Genomic DNA, 23,633 nt, shown 5'->3' with positions numbered 1-23,633 from the left:
ATCACCGGCTCTCGTTCATAAAATTGCATCTTGGTTTTAAGGCTACACGACTTCCAAGAACGCATGAAACTTTTTCATCTGGCATGCACACGTGTAGCAATGGGACAAACTCGGTTGGAATTTGAAGAGGCAAATGACATGGCCTCAATGTCGGCGCACCAGACGCCATTGCCGACTCACCCATGGGCACCTTATAAGTGTCAAGCTGCTCGCGGAACATGGACAGCTTGGAGATGCCATTCTGGATCTCCTCAGCGACGGTGCGGAAGTCGTAGGGCAGGAACTCAACCTCGGCCAGCATCAGCGTCAGCATCCCATTGAGGCGAGTGCACGTCTCCATAAAGTGGTAGGTCGGATCGATCCAGGTCTCAAACAGGCGAATCGTCTCGAAAGCAGTGTGGTAGGACGAATAGGAGCCCAGTTTGAACACCCTCTGCAGAGGGACATTGTGGTGGTAATACAAGCTTTTTTTCTACATTTATGATCACTGCCATAAGAGAGCAGCTGATCTGGCAAAATCTTGGTTAATTTACTGCAGTTTCTCGAATCTGAGTGTCCCCAGCTATTCTCAAGGTGGAAGCACAGAAAAAATTTTGTTAGCTAATTATAACAGTTTCCTTTCTTCCTGGTCGGAGGCCGTCACCATTAAATGGACATGAATATGACCGTTTTTCTCGGTTGCAAGGAAAAGCAAACATTGCCAGGCATATTTTGCTAATGTGCATTTTATTTTAGTTGAGCGTATGCATAAGAAGTGAAGTTGGTTAGCTCACATATATAGGACAGTCCCTGCTCAAAACAGTGTTTCAAATGTCTCAACTATGTGTCATCGCAAGAAGGCTTATAGAAACAAAGAAAATATGTTATGGGATGCTGGTAGTGGTGGAGGCAGCTAGTCGAGTGTTGGCAAGACTCAAATGACACCACCCAGTTAATGACTAAGAGAATGCATTTATGGTGAGCAGTTATTTACCTAGCAAAATGCAATTTGTTTTTCTCAGATTCGACAGGACTTTATACTCATGTAGGCGAGCCATTGCACTTGTCTAAGCGAATGATAGTGTGACAAGAAGGGTGCATTTCTTGAGATAAATAAAAGGTGGATTAGTGGGTCCATTAGTGAGTGCAGATTAGTAAGACAAGCGGAACCGGAAAAACGTTCCTGAAAAAATTTCTCCGTAGGTTTGGTGGATGCTACTGAAGGCTTACAATAAATTCAGACAATGCTGTCTGACAGACAAATTCCAAACTGCATCAATTGACGACTTTGCCCGACTCTATACTTTGCAATCCGCTTCTTTCCTGCAAGCATGTTAGCAGGGCATCATACAACGCTACTGAAGCAGCAGGCTTTACGGTTTAAAACGACTCACCCTGTCGGCTCGGAAGGTGAAGATAGCCGAAGGAACGCCAGCAAGGAAGTTGAAGGCAGAGTTGTCCATCCCTCCGTGGGTCAGGTACACCCTGGACACAGTGGTGGATGAAACTGTGTTTTAAGTGTGCATTGGCTGCTATTGCTGCTTTCAAAAATATTTGTCTACGGCACGCTCCAACTTTCACATTAACGATTTCAAATATCATGTGTAGCTGCAGCACAAAAAGCCGCAAAGATCAGCAAGCAAAAATTTTAGTTGTACCAGTTATGTACGAATATAGTGCTCGCCCGCTCGATACATCCATCAATCGATAGATCGTTTTTCATTTCCATGCCAGACTGTTCCACGCAATATTAGATCACTTTGTTGTAGTAATAATTTTGTTGCTGCTACCAGAGGTGCCATAATGTCGCCTTGTGCAAGCCATAGGTTGTCAATGCACAGAGACGCCCAGTTCTGGTCTCCACATGAGTACTCACTGGGGGTTGGTCGTTCCCGCGATGCTATGCTCGTACTTGTACCAGTAGTCGTACAAAGTTTGAGTACCGTTGAATGGGACCTGCAAGCAGACGCTTCAGTCATAAGCAGTAGTCAAATATTTTAAGAGGTGCATCTGCATTTAAATCAGCTGGTCTGTACCAGTCCACATTAACATAGCGTGCTTCGACACTGGTAACAATGTTCAAATTATCTATCACAACGGTGGCTTCAAGAAAAACCTGCGAGATCTAAGTCGTTTGCAGAAATCTCCATGCAGTCCAAATTTATGGGAACTGAATCTGGAGGCAAAGCTTCAGGGTCAATAACCTAGCTTTAGGCTGCTGGCAGACAGCAGGCCTTGACACTAAGCAGCATGCTAACTGAATTGGTCAAATGCTTGCATGGACTGGCACAACCCTCGAGCTGTCACCTTATTTGGATGGTCATCCTTACTTGCGTATGAGCCACTGCACGTTCCTGATGAGTTCTCACAGGCATGCTTCCCGCTGAAATTATTGGCGTTAAGTTCACGCACAAGAAATAGGCACCTGTTTGGTTGTTTTCACGAGGAACTTTCTCAGCACAGGCGAGGCATAGGCGAAAAACATGATCCCTGCAAAACGCGAAAGCACATGGTATTAACAGCGTGCCATGTGGACTGTAAATCAGATATTACGCTTTCAACGTATCTTTTTTTTTTTTTTTTTTTTTTTTTTAGCGAAGTTATGTTAGCATGTTTTCTGTCTTTCCTTTTTTCTTTTTCTGAGGGATGGAGGGAGCTTACTTTCTGAGAAACAAATTTGAGAGCTTTCGAACTCTTCACTGTCACTCTTTTGGGCTCCAAAAAATATTTTAATACAAAAATAATTACTCCAATTGGCGACAAGCATGTCTTTGCTATGCAAACAAGATCTTAGTGATAAGCGGGATTTACCAGTCATCACAGCATCACTGCATGTTCCCTGCATGCCCGCATTCAAACCTTTATTTTGTGCAGTCAGCAGACATTATCCAAAAGCTCCAGGCAAAGCAAGGAAAGAACGACAGACGGGGCCATGCATGCAAAAAATCGAGCTCTGGAAATTCCACATCTTTTGTGCAAGCGCGAACCTGCAACTTTTGATAGTAAAACAGCGCAAGAAGCGAAGACTGACTGAGAAAAAACACACACCACAAAGCGCCGACCAACAAACGAACGGTTTACTGCAATGAGAGCAAATAAATAGGATAAAACAACCGAACACGTGTCAGCAAGAGCCGATTGTAATGAACACATGTCACATGATAAAACTAAGCAGGAAGTAAGCTTAACAGAAGAAAAGAAAGTCGGTCTTCCTTTCCTACGCTGTTTTATCGTGACCATTTTGAACCAGCTAACCCAGCATCGTACACTCTGCAAACCATTTATGTGTGAGCGTTTCACAGATCTCAAGTTTACTTGAAAATCAAGAATCTTAGGACTGTAAGCTAAAAGGGATTCACTGACCAGAGACACAGTTGTCTACGTTGGTATAGCCAACGGCTCCGCGGTTGAGAAGGAGCAGCTTCTCCTAAAGGAGAAAAAGGAAATGAAAAGAAGAGAAGAACGGCTGTAGTGCTTTGAAATTATAAATAAAAATGGGCCGCAGTGCCACTTAGCATCATTTTTGTGGATGGAAGCCTGGCCATTTGATGGCCGTGTTGAACAAAACAGGCGTTTTTGCTCTCTCAAAACACCTGTTTTAGTTGCTGCCATTAAGTTTATTTCTTGCACGTACACGTGTCTGGACCTGAGAACTACAGGCACATGGCTAGTAGTGGGTCTCAGCAAAGTTCATTGTTGGGCAAGTTGACATAGTATTTCTAGAAGGTGGTCTATCCTGCACCTCTCTTGCATCCTTTCTCATCACTGCTATTTCATGCTCGTTTTTAAACTTCCAAATAACAGGGAATCCACGGCGAGATTCTAGAAACAAGAATGACGATGGAGCAAAGAAACACTTTGCATCGCCATCACACTAACAATACAGCCTAATTATTTGGCATCAAAAGTTACAGAAATGCTAGGCTTTTGCGCATACTTTACAACAGTGAAAAAGTATTCTTAATGATTTAAGTTCCATTATAACGCTTCAATAAAGCTTATATAGAGTGAGAAATGCACTTTCATGCAGCCACCAACACACATAATTTTTCTTTTCACCTAATTTCATCATCTTTTCATGAATATCAATTATGTGGCATGGAGTGAAGCCTATATCAAGTTTAAGAGACGTGGGAACAGGGCGATCTGGTGCAGCTGACAGAATGCCCCCGGTGCACACCTCGACCCACTCGCCAGATCCCGCGATGGCGATCTCTTCCGCGGCCCAGATCGCCAGCACCACCGTGCGCCGTGGCCGCCAGCCGCGCTTCAGCTGGTTACCCAACACGCGGCTGAGCTCGAGGATGTTGGCGGTGGATGACGACGGATCGATGGTGCCGTATCCCCAGGCATCATGGTGGGCACCCGTGATGCTGTACCGATCTGCGCCCATGCACACTGTGCTGTACGATCGATTTTCGCCAACGCACTTACAAATTATTTGATATGATCATCAGGTGCAGCCTACTCGCAGAGATTCCCTATCGCCTTTGTCTTGCAAGAGCTGTGTACATTTTATGCCCACAAATACCCTGGTCTCATCAATGCATCGAATTGTCCACCACCCTTGGCTGAGTTTCACTTCTTTTGGCACTGACCCTGTTACTCGACAGTTATCTGTTCTATGCAATATAGGATCAGAACAACTTCACTCCTGTTTAATCAATTCGAATAATGTCAACAATCACTTGCGCACTTCCTAAGATATTGCCACGAAAATTTTTATAAACTTTGCCTTTATGTGCATGTTTATTAAATGCTTGGCTACTGTACAGGGGATTTTACAAAGACAATTGTACACAAAGATGATGTACAAATAATTTTAGGGAAAATCACCAAGCATGCAAAAAACCTTGTAATAAACAGTTCTACGTAATGTCTCCCATCCATTTTCCCAAATTTAAAAGGTGGGCAGGACCTGTTAAATGCACTCAATTTTGAAAGAGGCGGCTAAGTATGCGCGCAGTGGCCACAGAGAATGTAATGCAAAGAATGTGAAATAATTGCATGCAAGTAACTTCTGTTAGAATGTGACGAGTTAACTTGACCTGTCTTTTAATGTGGCTGTGTTCAAGTTGGCCACAAGGGAGATCATCCATTTTAAACGGTCCTTCCAATTCAAACATTTTGCATGCTTCACTGAGTACCGGAATTCTGGCATGCTCACCGGGTTCCAGGCGACCTCTGATGGTACCGATGATATCGTAGACAATGGGCCTCGCCCACTTGTTGTTCACGACAAGCCGCAGTTTCCTGTAAAAGGTCCACACAAGTCATGCAGAGCACTTGACACAGCCCAGACCTGTGTGTCAATTTTCACTATGATCGACAAGAAATACCAAAATCACATGTATACGTAGCCACAATCATGCGAAGTACCATACCATTCAGTCACAGTCTACATAGCAATACATAGCAATCACGGGTGGCCGAAAGGCACTACATTAGATGTGAGAAGGTGCCTTCCCTTAAGACAAACAAGCACAACAAACTTGAGATAAGTTTCATGCATTTTAAAAACTCGTAGCAAGCAGCAAGTACCTGTGCTGCATTGTCATCATTCACTCCATCTGTTACGCTCTATTCCTAGTACCTCAGTATGAATACCTATATCATCCATCTTCAAGTTCTACTAGCTCGTGCTAAAATTTGTCTAGGAGGCCCTCCCCTACCAGCATTTCTAATCTTCAATTAAAGAATGCTGTCAATGAGATGCCAACGCTACAGGAAGACTCCCATTTCATACAACTACAGAAGAAAAAGAATAAACAGTAGGCACTACCAACAACTGACATTGAAACCACAAGAGGACTCCCACTTAAGAGCTATCATACTGGAAAAATAAATGCTAAGTAAGCTTGTAGTTGCAGCCGCATTAAGTTGCAGTTCAGCGCTCGTGTTTGTCTGGCTTTTGTGATCGTCCATGTGTCCACAAGTGCGCTGCCTTTAGAAACAACAGCGGCCAGTCAACTAGCCACAACACCTCCTCAGCAAGTAAGCTTATAAACAACCAGCTCACCTGCCACCTTTGATGGGACCAGTTCGCCGAGCACCACCACTGAGGTTGACAACTTTGCCCTCCATCTGGCTGCACGGCAACAACAAAAAGGGGTGGTAGGCGCAACATGCCTCAATTCGAAGTCGAAGTTTGAGTTTATTCACACACAAATTATTAATACTGCAAATGGAACCCTCGGCTAGAAACTGCAACAAATTTGTATAATTGTTAGGCAGCATAGCAGTGGATGATGTAATAACATATTAAATGCAAGAAAAACAAATGATAAAAATTGCAGAGAGAGGCCTTCGTCCTGCAGTGGACATAAATATAGGCTGATGATGATATTTACATCTGCAGTAAAATTATCAATAAGGTAAAATATATTAAGTACTAATAAATTAGTTTTCTCATTAGTGTAGATTGTGTGCTTGTTGAACTGCACCCACACCTCTAAAGAAAAAAAATTGCCTATTTATTTCAACTATACGCTGTCCTAAAAAATTTTCATCCCTGCTGAAGCAGATTTTACAGACATACGGCAAGAAACTGAGGCGGTACGCACTATACAAGTGTATGGTACACATTATACAAGTGCACCAGCACCACAGCTGATAGACACCTTCATCATAAAATTACAACTTCAGGCCTAATTTCTTATTCTGAAGGTTTTCTTATGAGCAAACAGCAATAATAATAATGTTGTCACATGGTGTCCCAGCTTTTTTTGACACCTTATGTGGACTTGCATCCTTTCTTTGCAGAAATGGCTAACAGAAGTTATAAGCAAGTCTAAAACAACCAATACTCACGTTTTCAGGTACCAACGGACTATAAGGGTATTTACAACAACCACCTTTTCCTTAGATTCTATAGTCTACACCATATTCCTCGACTAAGACAATATGACATCAAAGGTGGTTCATTCCTTCTGTTGCTTCTATGGACAGCTGCTAGAAAATATGTTACATTGCGAGTTTAACCCCTCAACTGAAATCGCATAAAAATTGATAACAAAGTGTGGCTTTTTTTTTTTTTTTTTAGCCAGCATTTCATTGCCTTTTTTTTTTCTCGAAAGTGTGATACCACGGATGCTCTTGTTGAAATAACTAGCAAAAGTGTAATGTGTAATAACTAGCAAAAGCATTGTGTAACATTTATTTATATACCAAAATTACAATGCCGTGACAACATGTCTTTAGCAGTTCTAGCGGTTACGAGGCCTGATGTGCTCGAACGATGCAAGAATGTAATAGAAAAATCCAGTGCAAATCGTGAAAAAGCATCGAGTGATTGAAGGGCACAGAAGAATATTAAAAATGCAGCTATGCTTCCATTAGTTGTATCAAATGATACGCTCGTTCCATACTGCTTTGGTCAGTCTGGATTACTGAAAGCAACCCTTTGCAACGAGTCATTTTAGCCCTGGTTTAAAATCACCGAGCAATCCCTCTAAATGCCATAGTGAGAAAAAAAAAAAAAAGCTTGAGCAGGCAGTTTATTACTCACTCGAGCAGTTTCATAGCAAAGTTGTAGCTGATTGTGAGGGCCGGGATCTTGGGTAGTTCACTGCTATTAGTGTCACGATAAACTCCATCTGGAAGCAGATGGTGTTGAATGAGAATGTGACTGAACACAGCACGAAAGTCCCAAGAGGTAATCTTGGGACTATCTATCTGACTGCAGTCAAACCTTATTACAGTCGAAGCCTGTTATAACACACAGGGCTATGAGCTAAAAATAGTTCAATATATCAGGTAGTTTTGATATACCCAAACTCGGCTGTAATGTACCTAAATGAAGTCTTGTGATGCATTCATTAAATGCAGATTTGTTTTTTTCCAGTGGAGAAAGACGCAAGAGAGGAATCGATTTACTGAATACAAAACTATGTATAGCAGGTATAGTAAGATTTACCTGTGTTTTGAACTGCTTCTCAGCATCATTAAACGGCATCCTCAACAAACGGCACCGGTGCCCTTGATGCTACAGATTAGGGGTACACACAATCTGTTGCATCAACTAAAGACTTGCAAGTTTTTTACAGTAAATGAAGATACATTAAAAACAAGAAACAAAGCATCAGGTTTCCAACTTTGACACCACAATGAAGCCACTTTGACACCGCAAGTGCTGGATTATTCGAAGAGGTGGACATTACTAGCACAAGAAATTGAAACGTGTAATCAACTGATTAATGGGAATTCACTAATTAACTTCTCAATTACATTACGGCACATAATGCAATTTACGAATTGTAGCCGGTGAGCTTGCAAGACGTATCCAATCGAAATGAATTTCCAGGACGTCATCAGTTTCTGGATATTTCCCAAATTGTGGGACAAAATACATGGTCGTTCAGGTTACGTGTATGCTTAAATACATAAAAGAGCATTTTGTTAAAAAAAGTAAGTGAAACAACAACGCATTTTGAAGGCGAGTTAGGTGGTGCATATCTCCAAACTGGTGTCATTCTGGAAATTCATTAAAATTGGATACACCTTGCCATGTAGGATACACCTACAAATTGCCATATGTGCTGCAAAGTAATTAATTAGGAAGTTAATTAGTGAACTTTTGTTAATTAGTTGAATACTATGTGTTTCGATTTATCACGCAAGTAATGTTGGCTTCTCCGAACAATCCAGCCCAAGGAATAGAATTAGACTAGAATCGCATCTGCCTTCAACAGGCGATTCTTAAAAATTTCATAAAACTTATAAATGATCACCCCTTACATCTTAAGCAAATGCGCATCATCTACATCTTGTTTTTGTTTTTTTTCAGCCACTGCAGTGTTTAGTAATATTGGGTTACACTGTTTCTTGCTAGAAATATATCCATAATCCTATCTCCCTGTATGGGCTATGTTCTCTGCGGCTAACTGATATCAACCATCGACACATGAATAAGTTCAACAGAACACAGGAGTACCTCAAGGTTCTGCTTCACAATCAAAGCTTTATCAATAGTTAAACATATAAAACCAAACTTTCATTTATGGTAACATTAGATACACACACAATAGTGTGTGTTTATTCTGCACAACAAGAAACAAAAATTCAGGAACACACTCATAAAGCTAGTAAGAGCATTGAGGAAAAATGTTTCGTCATTCACCAGTCATCGACTGTTCAGATGAATTCCCCTAAGGACTGCATACTCCTCACGAATAAAAAGCAGAACAAAAGTAACTTGCTCTAAATAACACCAGAACTATCTGTACTTCACAAGCTGAGAAATAGGTGTACCCGAACAATGGAAACTAAAACAATGTTGACAAAAAATGTTCAGTAGAACAATCTAGCAATGGCTGCCAATGTGAGAGCATTTGAAAGAACACTGATCATCATGATCATCACCATCATTACCAACATTTACATCATAAGGTCATCATCATCAAGCATCATCATTTCTCCAAAACATGCAATGTGTGCACGTCAGAATGCACTGTGGCACCATTTACGGGGTTCTAGCGTCGCATAGGAGCAACAAGCCCAGATTTCGTACAGTGGGTTCAGTAGGCAAACAAATACTTTGGCACTTTTCTTTCTTTAAATGTACAGTTAATTTTTAATTTTTTTGAACTGTACAAGGCAGAGACAAGTGCAGGCTTACCAACTGATGGGTAGCCAGGCGTCTCGGGATCAGCAAATGTGAACAGAGCCCCACGCTGCAGCGCCGAGCCGTCCACAACAGTCGAGTTTGGGTAGAAATTTTTCACATTTGGTAAGGTGGGCTCCAGAAAGAGAACGGTTCCGACACCGCCACGTTCTTGGCACACGGTGATCTGTCATGGTGACCATGGTGATGCCCATTCACCACATTCCCACAGCACTGCCATAGCAAGGCTCTTAGGAATAAAACGAAACAAAGAAGCAGGATTCTCCGACATGAGAACTATATATAGCAAATAGCAGCGAGCGATGTTGTGACTAGCAAGTTTGCCAGGATCGCTGTTTGAACACTGGCAATTCCCTTTCATACCAGTGCAGAGTGTACAAATGGCATTCATGGTCACAGGATAGACCAGGGGCCATATTCTTGGTCTATTATTTTCACTTATGGCGTGAGGTGCAATGCCTCACTGGAAGCGACGGCCGTTCTGCCACTGGCTCAGCCAATCAGCATCCAATGAAAGTGATTCTCTCGAAAGTGAACAACCGAGAATACTGCACCAAGTAAGTATGCGACACTGTAATCCCATTGGGCTTTTCACCTTGCTGTATAAAAGCATGCAAGTCAAATCTTGTTATAACAAAATCAGTGAAAATATATCCATTATATCCAATATTCATTATGAGCATACATTTGTTATCACACTGATATCAGTGAGAAACATCTTGTATTTACTCTGCTATAGCCATGTTCATTATATTGATGTTTGGTCTGCTAAACAGGATATAATCGTATAAAAAGGCTAAAAAAAGGATTGGAAGAGAAATAAATCAATGTGATTTCGAACCATCAGTTTGAAAGCCGGGCCACTATAGAGGCGGTAATACATGGCACAGATGGTGAAGAAAGCGATTTGTTTTATATGACCGTTAATAAAATAAATGGCGTGGGGGACCCCAACTTGAAACATCTCCTCGAAGTATACGCAAAACCACATACCTTTCCGCCACGGTGCCCGCCACCGTATCGTGCCAGGCAGATGCGACCTTTAACGAATATTTTGTTGGCTTCCAGCATGTCCACATCCTTGTGCGTGCCCGAGCCAACGTACACCACGTCTGCCTGCAAAAATCCACAGGCTGTTAGCATCCAACACAGATTTTAGATGTCGTTGTCCACCCCCCATAAATTCATCAGAGTGTAACGAAGAAAAAGAGCACCCACTCGTAGAGCATGAGCAATGTTTTGCTTACAAGAGGGACGTTCAGGTATGTACTCTGTGTGCGCAAAGCTTCAACATGTCGCCATGGAAATCCCACCTTATTGCATGTGCATTATGTTGGCCGACAAAAGTAAATGGGACAGCGAAAAAGAAATTTACAAATTGTAAAGTAATGGGCATACTAGCAGCTACTTCGCGCCTTAGGATATCAAGCAATCTGCCATTTACTTTTCAGCACATGTGAACCATCCGTGAACACAGCCTTTGCAGTAGCCGCTGCTGTGAGCTCCTTCCTGTCTCAGATTGATTTACTATTGTCACGTAGTAGTGACGCTGAAGAAAACAGTCGTGAAACTGTGTAGGACGAAACTGGTTGTTTATTGGGCGAACCTGTGCCCACAAAAGCAAGGTACACTCAAAGCACAACGATAGCGGCGAACACAGTCGGCGATCGTCGAAAATCTGATCAGCGGCGAAACGCGTCGGCTTTTATACCTGAGTCATCGAAGGTTCTAGATTAATCCCTGATGCCCGCGTGTCTTCCAGAAAGTTCTAGACAATTCGCGTCAGTCATGCAATCAGTAAACATAAGCGTCGGTGAAGATAGGCAATGGCAAGAAGCATCGATAACGTTCTAGAAACTTCCGATACAGGCGTGTCCTGCGCCGAGCGATAACGTTTAACATTTGTTAGCCGGTGGAAAGCGGCCACCGGTGAAAGATAAACATGTATATGTGTCAATACCCTCCCCTTAAAAAGCATCGTCCCGATGCTACAAACAAATGTGAAAGCGAAAACAAAACCACGCGTAATAAAAAGAAAAAAAAGTTAAAGTAACAAAGTACCTAAGTTCGTCAGCGGGCGTAGAAAGGCTTAAGACGCACCACATGGATGACTTCGGGTCGTGCGCGGCGCCGCTGTGATTGCGAAATGCCGTCTGGCACGACCTCATAGTCCAGTGCGCCAATACGTCGGATGATCTTATATGGTCCGAAATAGCGACGTAAGAGTTTCTCGCTAAGTCCTCGTCGGCGTATCGGAGTCCAGACCCAAACACGGTCTCCGGGCTGGTACTCGACGTAGCGTCGTCGAAGATTGTAGTGTCGGCTGTCGGTTCTCTGCTGGTTCTTGATGCGCAGGCGGGCGAGCTGTCGACCTTCTTCGGCACGCTGCAAATAGGTGGCAACGTCGAGATTTTCTTCGTCAGCGACGTCCGGTAGCATGGCGTCAAGCGTCGTTGCCGGGTTCCTTCCGTAGACCAGGTTGAACGGCGCCATGTGCGTCGTTTCTTGCACGGCCGTGTTGTATGCGAAGGTCACGTACGGAAGGATGGCATCCCACGTCTTGTGTTCGACGTCGACGTACATTGACAGCATGTCGGCGATGGTCTTATTTAGGCGCTCGGTGAGGCCATTCGTCTGCGGGTGGTAGGCGGTGGTGCGGCGATGGCTTGTCTGGCTGTATCGCAGGATGGCTTGAGTTAGTTCAGCCGTGAAGGCCGTACCTCTGTCGGTGATGAGGACTTCCGGGGCACCGTGACGCAGGAGGATGTTCTCAACGAAGAATCGGGCTACCTCGGCGGCACTGCCTTTGGGCAAGGCTTTTGTTTCGGCGTAGCGGGTGAGGTAGTCCATAGCTACGATGATCCATTTATTCCCGGACGTCGACGTCGGAAAAGGCCCCAGTAAGTCCATCCCGATCTGCTGGAACGGTCGGCGAGGTGGCTCGATCGGCTGTAGAAGTCCGGCTGGCCTTGTCGGCGGTGTTTTGCGTCGCTGACAGTCTCGGCATGTCCTTACGTAATGGGCGACGTCGGCAGAGAGGCGAGGCCAGTAGTATTTTTCTTGTATCCTCGCGAGCGTGCGGGAAAAACCGAGGTGTCCAGCCGTTGGGTCGTCATGGAGAGCTTGCAGAACCTCTGGACGCAATGCTGCGGGTACCACGAGGAGGTAGTTGGCTCGGAGAGGCGAGAAGTTCTTCTTTAGGAGAATGTCGTTTTGCAAGAAAAACGACGCCAATCCTCGCCTGAACACCTTCGGCACAATGACGGTCTTGCCTTCCAGGTAGTCTACAAGGCTCCTTAGTTCCGGGTCGGCTCGCTGTTGTTCGGCGAATTCGTCGGCACTGATGGGTCCCAAGAAAGTGTCGTCATCCTGGTCGTCTTGTGGCAGCGGTTCGACGGGGGCTCGAGACAAGCAGTCGGCGTCAGAGTGCTTTCGCCCGGACTTGTAAACGACGGTGATGTCGAATTCTTGAAGTCTCAGACTCCATCGTGCGAGGCGACCTGAAGGATCCTTCAAGTTAGCTAGCCAACACAAGGCGTGGTGGTCGCTCACAACTTTAAAGGGCCTGCCATAGAGGTAGGGGCGAAACTTTGATGTAGCCCAGATGATGGCGAGGCACTCCTTTTCTGTTGTGGAATAATTTGCTTCCGCCTTCGATAGTGACCGGCTAGCGTAACTTACAACCCTTTCTAGTCCATCAGTCCTCTGCACAAGCACGGCGCCGAGTCCTACGCTGCTTGCGTCGGTGTGGACTTCGGTATCGGCGTTTTCGTCGAAATGCGCAAGTATTGGCGGCGATTGCAGGCGTCGCTTCAGTTCTTCAAATGCTTCGAGTTGCGGCGTGTCCCACTTGAACTCGACGTCGGCCTTCGTGAGATACGTCAGTGGCTCTGCGATCCGTGAAAAATCCTTGACGAAGCGCCTGTAATAGGCGCACAGTCCAAGAAATCTACGCACTGCCTTCTTGTCAGCGGGTGGGGGAAAGTTGGAGATGGCTGCAGTTTTCTGAGGGTCGGGGAGCACTCCAGACTTGTTGATGACGTGGCCCAAGAACAAGAGCTCCTCATATGCGAAGCGGCACTTTTCTGGCTTTAACGTGAGTCCGGAGGTTTTGATTGCTTGAAGAACTGTTTCAAGGCGCCGCAGGTGTTCTTCGAAGCTTGAGGCAAACACAACGACGTCGTCCAAATAGACGAGGCAAGTCTGCCACTTCAAGCCTGCCAGTACTGTATCCATGACGCGTTGGAAAGTCGCAGGTGCCGAGCAAAGACCAAACGGCATGACCTTGAACTCGAACAGTCCGTCTGGTGTTATAACGCAGTCTTCTCCCGGTCCCTCTCGTCGACTTCGATTTGCCAGTAACCGGTTTTGAGGTCCATCGACGAAAAATACTTTGCGTTGTAGAGTCGATCCAAGGCGTCGTCAATCCGTGGGAGGGGGTATACGTCCTTCTCCGTGATTTTGTTGAGGCGACGATAATCGACGCAGAAACGTAGGGTTCCATCCTTCTTCTTCACTAACACCACGGGGGACGCCCACGGACTCTTGGACGGCTGGATGATGTCGTCGCGTAGCATTTCGTCGACTTGGTGCCTTATGGCTTCACGTTCGCGCGCCGAAACTCGGTACGGGCTCTGACGGAGTGTGCGGACATTTTCTTCGGTGATGATGCGGTGCTTGGCGACAGGGGTTTGTCGAACTTTTGACGACGACGAGAAGCAGTCCTTGTATTGCAGGAGCAGAGCTTTTAGTTGTTCTTTCTTATGCCTGGGAAGGTTTTGATTGACGTCGAAAGTTGGCTCAGGTATTATAGTCGTCGTTGCAGGTGCACTGGAATCCGTGAAGGCGAAAGCACTGCTGGCTTGTACTATTTCGTCGATGTAGGCGACCGTGGTGCCTTTGTTAATGTGCTTGTATTCAGGGCTGAAGTTCGTGAGCATCACCCTTGCTTTCCCTGCACGTAGCTCAGCTATGCCTCTAGCGACGCAAATTTCACGGTCGAGCAGTAGGTGATGATCGCCCTCGATGATGCCCTCCATGTCTGCAGGCACTTCGGTACCGACGGAAATCATTACGCTGGAGCGAGGCGGAACGGTGACTTGTTCTTCAAGCACATTCAAGGCATGGTAACTTATGCTTGTATCCGGTGGTAGCGCGTTGTGCGTTGAAAGCGTTATCGACTTGGATCTTAAGTCGATGACTGCCCCGTATTGGTTTAGAAAGTCCATGCCTAGGATGACATCCCTGGAGCAGTGCTGCAGGATTACGAAGCTCGCCGGGTAAGTGCGGTTGTTTAACGTGACTCGCGCTGTGCAGATTCCAGTCGGCGTTATTAGGTGGCCTCCAGCTGTCCGGATATCGGGTCCTTGCCAGGCGTCTTCACCTTCTTCAACTTGGCGGCGAACGGCCACTGAAGACGGAATAGTCGGCTCCAGTGTCGACGAGAGCGGTGACGTTATGACCATCGATGAGCACGTCTAGATCGGTAGACCGTCGTCTGGCGTTGCGGTTAAGTCGTGGCGTCGGATCACGGCTGCGTCGGCTTGCTCCGCTGCAGCTACGCCGCGTCGGAAGTCTTCCTTCGGCGGCGAAGTGCTGTCAGCGCTGTTGCTAGGTGGCGTGCTGATATCTCGTCGTGATAATTCGCGAATCGTCGTCGTCGGCGGCGGAGGATCTTCGGCATTGCGTCGTACAGCAACCGCACCTCCATCGGTTGCTGCCTTTAGTTTCCCGGGTAAGGGCTGGGAGATCGGCCCCGGGTGGGACCGTTGTACTGACGGCGATGCGGCGAGATGTAGCGGCCTGGTAACGGCGAGCGTGAGGATCGTCGTGGTTGCCACTGGGCTCCGGCGAGGTAGTCGGCGATGTCGCGCGGTCGTTCACCTCGATCGGGACGCGGCGCGTTGACGGGGAACCCTCGTAGGCCCATCTCGCGGTATGGGCATCGGCGGTAGACATGGCCGGCTTCCCCGCAGTGATAGCAGAGCGGGCGGTGGTCGGGGGCGCGCCAAATGTCCGTCTTCCTCTGGTAGCTGCGCTGGGCGACGGGCGGGCGTGCTGGCGGCGGCGGCGGTGGACGACGGAACTGCGGCGTTACGGGGCCCTGGCGCGAGCGCGGAGGGGGGCCTTGACGACGGGCGACGGCGGCGTAGGTCAGCGCTTCCGGCTGGGGTTGCGGCGATTGTGGCTGCACATCGGGAACTCCAAGTGAGCGCTGAACTTCGTCTTTGACGACGTCGGCGATAGATGCCACGTGAGGCTGCGACCTGGGAAAGAGCTTATGCAGCTCCTCGCGAACGACCGCTCTAATGGTCTCGCGCAGGTCGTCGGCGCCTAGCGCTTGAGCGTCGGCGTAGTTGGTCAGGGCACGGCGGTTGTATTGCCTGACGCGCATTTCAAGCGTCTTCTCGATCGTTGTAGCCTCGGAAAGAAATTCGGCGACAGTCTTGGGCGGGTTGCGCATCAATCCGGCGAATAGTTGGTCTTTGACACCCCGCATCAAGAACCGAACTTTCTTTTCTTCAGACATATCGGGGTCGGCGTGGCGGAAGAGGCGAGTCATCTCCTCCGTGAAGATCGCGATGTTCTCGTTCGGCAATTGCACTCTGGTTTCTAAGAGATCCTCTGCCCTCTCCTTTCGTACGACACTCGTGAAGGTCCTCACGAAGTTTTCACGAAAAAGGTCCCACGTAACCAGGGTGGTCTCTCTGTTCTCAAACCAGGTCCGAGCAGCGTCATCTAACGAAAAATAGACATGGCGCAACTTGTCGTCGTCGCTCCATTTGTTGAACGTCGCGGTCCGCTCGTATGTCTCCAGCCAGGTTTCAGGGTCTTCAGCCGATGATCCACGGAAGGTCGGTGGCTCCCGAGGTTGCTGCAGCAGGATGGGGGACGCTGGTGCTGCCATTTTGGTCGTTGACTTGGCCTTGATTGCAGTGGTCTTTTCGGGAAGAAGTCCGAACTCCGGTACAAGTCCTTGCTGCCTACGGCTAGCTCGCTGGTCCTTGGCGACGTTGGTCTCGTCCTCCGGTTTCGGGCTTGGGTCGCGGCTTTGCGGGGGCGTTCGGTGCATGAACGAACTAGCACCTCCACCAGATGTCACGTAGTAGTGACGCTGAAGAAAACAGTCGTGAAACTGTGTAGGACGAAACTGGTTGTTTATTGGGCGAACCTGTGCCCACAAAAGCAAGGTACACTCAAAGCACAACGATAGCGGCGAACACAGTCGGCGATCGTCGAAAATCTGATCAGCGGCGAAACGCGTCGGCTTTTATACCTGAGTCATCGAAGGTTCTAGATTAATCCCTGATGCCCGCGTGTCTTCCAGAAAGTTCTAGACAATTCGCGTCAGTCATGCAATCAGATAACATAAGCGTCGGTGAAGATAGGCAATGGCAAGAAGCATCGATAACGTTCTAGAAACTTCCGATACAGGCGCGTCCTGCGCCGAGCGATAACGTTTAACATTTGTTAGCCGGTGGAAAGCGGCCACCGGTGAAAGATAAACATGTATATGTGTCACTATGTTGAATGTAACCGATATCAGCCGTACTCAACGCTCAACTGCGAAGCCACAGAAGGTGCTTTAAAAATACCATGCGAAAATTAACACACAGGTCACCTGCATTCACGAGTCCCGTTATATTCCAACAAAAGGTTGGATATTACTGGTGTCGTACATGCCCCCTAATGTGCCAAATGTGAAACGCACAAACCAAGTTAACGGCGCGGTCAGTGCTCTATTTCTCACATGTGACACTTTGGTTACACGAATGTCACCTGCATCTGCCCTCAATTATAATGTGCTCATGATTGCTCACACCGACAAATAACTTATCACATAGAACGCAAGCAAGAAAGCTTAAACCAAAGAAAAAGAACAAACGTTTAGGCCATTAAAGTTTCAGGAATGTTCTGTGGTCTACATAGGAATGATGCGTTTCTTGAAAGTGGAGCCTGCTTCTATGCCTCCTACTGCATGATTAGGTTTATTAGTTCACTTGCTGCTCACAAATTTCATGCCAGCAAACGTTAATGACATTACCACTTCCAAATGATGGCAATAAATAATGCATACGGTTAACTTCAGAAGGAAGCGATGGGGGCTGGTGCAGCACGGCGTCATCCCTACAATTATTTGAGAAACAGGTGGGTCAAAAGAGCAATGGCTTTAGTGTGCCTTCATTGCCAGAGATAAGACCACATTCTCCTTTATTGTGCGACCCAAACCACATGATTGAAGAAGCAGGGACGATGGCTTGTGGTTGGCAATGCAGATGACGCTACAACCTCCATTAGTAATTTCAAGCATAAGGAACGTGTGCACATTAAGCTCTTGTAATGGGAACACCGCATAACTAGAACCCCTTCTGCATGTCCTGTGTGGGCAAAACTGAAGAAACTTGACTACAGTTGGTGCATATTATGTTGTAGTGCTGCACAGTGTTTCAGCCAGACACTTCAACCAGCACCCACCTCAACTGTGCCCGGACGTGCATATGCAAGGTAGCCAGGCACTACAGTGTCGGTGTGGTCGCCTGGAACAGGGTCTTCTTGCAATTTCGCCTCGTCAAGCACTTCTCCCTTCGCGTCCACCAATTGCACCTGGATAGAGTATAACCATGCCTCGCACTGATTAATTTCATCGATAGATTTGTCTATTGAAGTATACTATGAAAGTGTTTTTGCAAAAATATGCGTGCAAAGTGGCTTGAAGAATGCAATGAACGGACGACTCGGCCACGTGTTAGTAACAATAGGAGCCATGGGATACGCACAAATTCCTGCACGGCAAGAAGAAGCTTCCACTGGTGCCTTCTGCAGAGTGATCTATAATGTCCGATTGGATACGCACCATTCTAATGAAAGAAAACAAAACTGAGGAGGCACCCCTCGCATCCCTTCACATTAGTCTTTCCCACAAAACTCTTGCATTGCTCGATGCTCATTTTCTCACATGGCGCTCACAAAATTACGGGAGTGTCTACGACAAGAGATGGCTCAAACGCTCCTGCGAAAGCGCCCCCTGGGGTTATCGTATACAAGGTGCAGTGAATACCCTTCTTGTGTAACTGCACTACTGTGTGTTGCATACAAGAGCTATAATCAGCCCCAAGAAACACATAAAAATATCTCGGCCAAGAGACATGCCCCACCTTGTTCGGATTCTTTGGGTCAGGATACTGGTGCAGAACGCGGTAGGGCACTTTCTCGGCCGTGTCCAGTCCGTGCTTGCGGAACTCGCCGACGATGAAGTCGGCGACGTTCTCTTCGCTGTACTTTGTTCCACTCAGGTGGGGCTTTCCCGAGAGAAACCTACAATGTTTGAAACTTCAATCAGCCACGTTTTCATAACTTTATTTTTTCTTTCTTACGAAAGTAATCCTGCGCTACTTTTCAAGACAAGGACACAGAAAGACATGGTAGGACGGGTGCTGACTCCAACTATGTTTATCGAAAGACACACACGTTAGATTTATGAAGAATGAAGGCACTTACTGCAATTAACTTGCAGTAACACTGTCAGCCTGAGCACTCAACTGGACGTTTGCCAACTGGCGGATGAATGCAAGTAATATGAATGCTACAGCCACAGAAAGCAGCACAATATCATGGTAGTGGAATGAAGATCGAGAGCACCAATCCCAGCAGCATGAACAATTAACTTGGCTGACAAGAGAAAACGTTAAGCTGTGTATTCTGTGTGCAGTTCTTTGGCTTTACCACATCTGCTGGTTCTCCATTGTGACAAAGTTTTTACAAACAGGTGGGGAAAGTTGGGTATTGAAACTAATAACTCTCACTAAATTTCTGGCCTCTCAAGCCTCGTTTCCAAGTACAATGGCCCTATCCCGCAGTGAAGCATACATCACCTGTTGACTATTTCATCACACTGTTGGTGCCAGTTTCTGGTAACCAGGGGCGTTAAATTGTCCATCTCTGGAGACACCGGCCCTAACAAGACCCGCTCATCATGTCCACCCGCTAACTTAACAGCATGCACGGGGCATAGGACCAGGAAAGTTGACGTTCCATGCTACGCTATGACTATTTTGTTATGTTTTTCTTCCCTTGGCAATAAAAGTTATAAGGGAAATAAAAAAACACACTTCTAGTGACATCACCAATGCATGACTCACAAGGGAGATGACAAACGTCAGTACGACTAACATGCTGAACAAATGCAGAAAGGCTTAAAAATGTTTAGAAGCAAAGCTTTGGAACAAGCATGGCGCACCTGAGCGTACGTCGCAAGTAGCGCCTGCTGACATTTGCCAGGACACTCGCTGGCCCCTTGATTTTGTGCGTAGGCTTGGTGGAGGTGGGCTTTGAGAAAAACTTGGTGGTGGTGTGTCCACGAGTAGGGCCGCCACCGCCCAAGACAGTTGTCCGCAGCTTCATCGGGGGTTCACGGGTGGACAACAGCAGCAAGGCAACAGCTGCCACCAAGACTATGACTCCGATGATCGCTGCTACTGGCAAGAATCTAATGACCCTGGACAACAAGCACTTTACTTTCATATGTATATATATATATATAGTATGTATATTTTAAGTTTTACGGAATTTGTAGAAATCGCCTGTGGCAGGTAGCATAATTCTTAATATTGAGCTGGGTTATTCGATGAGGCAGACATTAGTAGCACGAGAAACCGAAACACATATTCAATGAATTAACGAGAATCCACTAATTAACTTCTTTATAGTTAATTACTTTACGACACATATTGCAATTTACGAATTGTCGCCGGTGAGCTTGTCAGACGTATCCACTTAGAATGAATTTCCAGAATTACACCAGTTTGGAGATATGCGCCATCAAACTCGCCGTAAAAATTCAGAATGCTGTTTTATACATTGAAGCTCAAAAGTAACTGGGATGCCCATGTATTTCGTCCCACACTTTCGGAAATATGTCGAAACTGGTGTCATCCTGGAAATTCATTTCAAGTGCATGCGTCTTGCAAACTCACCGGCTACAATTCGTAAATTGCAATATGTGTCATAAGGTAATTAACTAAGACGTTCATTAGTCAATTTTTGTTAAATAGGTGAATATTTTTTCGATTTCTTGTGCTACTAATGTCCACGTCTTCGAATAAGCCAGCTCAACGATAATAATTATGCGACCTGCCACAGGCGATATTTAAAACTTCCGTAAAGCTTAAAAATGAACACCCTGTAATATGAAAAAGCCGCACAATGGGTGCTGCTTGAGAACTAATACTTTTGTCTCCAAAAATACTTTTACATCTGTAAAAAGAAAGCTTAACAAAATAAATAGTCAAGGCACGGTAATCACTAACAGTACAGGGCCGGTATTTTGTAGCGATGCCTTTCCGGTAATAATGCCTTTTCGCGCTTTGTCAGTGGTCACAGCGACGGTCCACTCACGTTATACACGGGATCAGTCGGCCGTGAGCAGTGGATGATAAGACTAGTATAGAATAAGTCATAAGGCATCGCTACAAAATACCGGCCTAGACATCTATGTGTATCTTTTTCTTTTGTACAGCATCATTTCTCGCCTTACCCTAATGGACAACCTGGTACACGTCTGGAGTCCAATATTTTGACACTCCTAATCCTCTAGCATAGCGCCTTTTTTTTTTCATAACTGTAAAGCTAGCTTCCTGTGGTGCAGTTTGTCGCGGTATTGGCAGCACAGTCACTTCTGTGCCTTTGTCACGAATGATACAGTTTCCTTGTCTTATGACATGGAAAATGTAGACGTGGCTCCCACAACAAAACAATGTGCAAGAGATGAACTCCAGCACATAGCATTATCTTCACTTTTAAACATGACCGGTGTGCCACCATTAGCTGGGCAAATGTGCAATGCAGAGGAGCACACTTGCACCAGCCGAAAGCTTTAGCCGATATGGCTGCAAACAGCGCCAGAGAACGCGAAGGACAAGCGAGGAGAACGAGGCGATCACAAGGCACTTTCTGTTTGCTTACCCTTTGTGTTCTCTGGCGCCGTTTCCAGCCATGACAAGCCAAATAGCCGAACAATACGTTTTAGCCTATATGTTTGGCACAGTACCAGGACAGAAATGCAAACGTGGGCACTTCGTACGGTGTACGCCATCTGGTCACAGCATGTTCAAATCAGTATGTGATGGAATGTCCTTCCGATGCGTGACATTTCTTGGACATGTACGTTTGCATCGCTGCAACAACCTTTTACACAAGGGCCATCGTACAACTTTGGTGAGCACAACATCACAATTAATACCGCCTTTGGTGTTGTTCCCAGTAGTCGGTTCAAAACAAACAGTAGTGCCAAAATGTACATGTGCCAGTTACATTTTTCAATATCCTCAACAAAGGCAGTCTCTTGTCCATGTTTACTGGAGCAGGCAGCATGCAAAGAGAAACACACAACCTGGAAAATTCCAAGCTTTCGATGAATTTTCAAAATATCCATGAATGTTTTTCTTTGAAAGAGACTGCTGCATTAAGGTGAATGGCAAACTTTTCTTTCGCGGGGACCCTCCAGAGCGTCCCCTAGCAGATTTCTGCACAACACATTTGTATCGCATTTTTAATGCCGAAATCAAATACTACACAGCCTTACCGCTTGGTCTCTGGCTCGGGAGGGGCAGCGCGCTCTGCTGGCGCTTGTGATGATCCGGTGGCGTTTGATTCACTCATGGTTGGAGGTCAGCTGCCAGCAGCAGGGCGCATGAACAAATGGCATGCCAATTTTTAAAATACGAGCGGTAGGCATTTGACTTGTAAATGTGACACATATACTTAAAATGCTCGTCACAATGAAACCAAAGGCAGATATGCGGCAGACGTCTTACTCCCAAATTCAAGGTGCATAATTGGCTAAGTCCATAGCCTAGCCTAATATCATCAAACAACCGAAAGAAATCGGACCTCTACTAAACATCCCCATAGAACACAGTTTTCAAAAGACAAGATTAAACTAATATGATTAATTACAATAAATACTGCATGCAGACTGCAAACTAAAAGATACATAGCCAACTCAGTTTATGTCTGAAAGCTCAATTTATACCGCATTAGGACTGTCTGTTTGCATGAATGAAAGCTGCATAATCGCAACTGCTAAAAAAATGCAGAATTGTAGTAGTAGTAGATATCAGCAGACGAAATAAAAGATACCGAGAATAATTTGCTATGATCATTTTAATCCCTGCCGCAATGACCCGTTCCCTGCCATATTCATTGCTTCCTGGCGGTGCCAACTAATTCGTGGCCAAAGATTTCGTGCGCCGAGTGCAGTTCATGATCATGGTATACACAACTTGCACGTGCATGTCCGAGGTAACCGGGAGATATATTTTGTTTCCTAGATCCTACAATATAACGAAAAACAGGTATATGTAAGTCACCTAGGGCACACGTCAGCAGCCACTCAACAAACTTGTCCTTGCGAAGGGATCGCTTGCGCTGAGCAAGACCAACGGCTGCAGTCGGTTGGTGCCAAGCGAAATGGCGTAACGGCGAACGGCAGAGCGCACAGATTTCCTCTTCTTTCGCCTCCACGCTATAGTGACATCCGTGCGTGCCATAATGGCGATTTGACTGAAATGAAATGGAAGAAGAAAAAAGAGGTTACAAATTCTGGCAGTATAGAAAGACACAAATGGCAATTTGACTACGATGAAATCGAAAATGAAGAAAGATGACAAGTTCTGTGAGAGTAAAGGTACAAGGAAAGCCGACGTATGAAACAGAGTGACGAGACAAGACCGCAGGGGTTCGTAACGTCAAAGCACTACGCGCTAGCCACAGGATATTTCAGATCACCCACCTTGATGAACAAAAATAAGTACGCAGGGTAACCCCGGCTTTAAAAACGCTGTGATTGAAGGATTACAACGTAAGTGCCCTTGATGCAGTTTACGTCCAGGCCAAGATTTCCCTTCGATATTGCGTGCAAACGCAGGCTTTTAAAGGGAGGGTAGTAACTGGATGTGCTCACAAAGCGCGCGTCCGAAACCGCGCGCTATGCGAAACCAACCAAAACAAATCCACGTGGAGCGGCAGCCGGCTA

General features: G+C 46.0%; 1 protein-coding gene across 1 annotated transcript in view; it reads right to left on the bottom strand.

The window, feature by feature from the left end:
• The window catches only part of LOC119457813 (N-acetylated-alpha-linked acidic dipeptidase 2-like), a 28,232-nt gene extending 4,640 nt beyond the window's left edge, over window positions 1–23,592 (bottom strand). Inside the window, exons 1-16 of the mRNA XM_037719546.2 lie at window positions 22,969–23,592; window positions 22,182–22,271; window positions 19,839–20,096; window positions 18,757–18,916; window positions 18,077–18,205; window positions 10,595–10,717; window positions 9,596–9,767; window positions 7,487–7,574; window positions 5,999–6,067; window positions 5,147–5,232; window positions 4,160–4,362; window positions 3,343–3,406; window positions 2,405–2,469; window positions 1,856–1,935; window positions 1,374–1,464; window positions 181–433 (exon numbers count right to left, since the gene is read on the bottom strand). Coding sequence (XP_037575474.1) covers window positions 181–433; window positions 1,374–1,464; window positions 1,856–1,935; window positions 2,405–2,469; window positions 3,343–3,406; window positions 4,160–4,362; window positions 5,147–5,232; window positions 5,999–6,067; window positions 7,487–7,574; window positions 9,596–9,767; window positions 10,595–10,717; window positions 18,077–18,205; window positions 18,757–18,916; window positions 19,839–20,096; window positions 22,182–22,258 — 1,918 coding nt within the window. The 5' untranslated portion in view covers window positions 22,259–22,271; window positions 22,969–23,592. The remainder of the gene's footprint in view (window positions 1–180; window positions 434–1,373; window positions 1,465–1,855; window positions 1,936–2,404; window positions 2,470–3,342; window positions 3,407–4,159; window positions 4,363–5,146; window positions 5,233–5,998; window positions 6,068–7,486; window positions 7,575–9,595; window positions 9,768–10,594; window positions 10,718–18,076; window positions 18,206–18,756; window positions 18,917–19,838; window positions 20,097–22,181; window positions 22,272–22,968) is intronic.
• Window positions 23,593–23,633: the final 41 nt, after the last annotated feature.

The sequence above is a fragment of the Dermacentor silvarum genome, chromosome 7 (genome assembly GCF_013339745.2).
Source record: "Dermacentor silvarum isolate Dsil-2018 chromosome 7, BIME_Dsil_1.4, whole genome shotgun sequence".
Classification (NCBI taxonomy): Eukaryota; Metazoa; Arthropoda; class Arachnida; order Ixodida; family Ixodidae; genus Dermacentor; species Dermacentor silvarum.
This window is presented reverse-complemented; position numbering and strand designations above follow the sequence as displayed.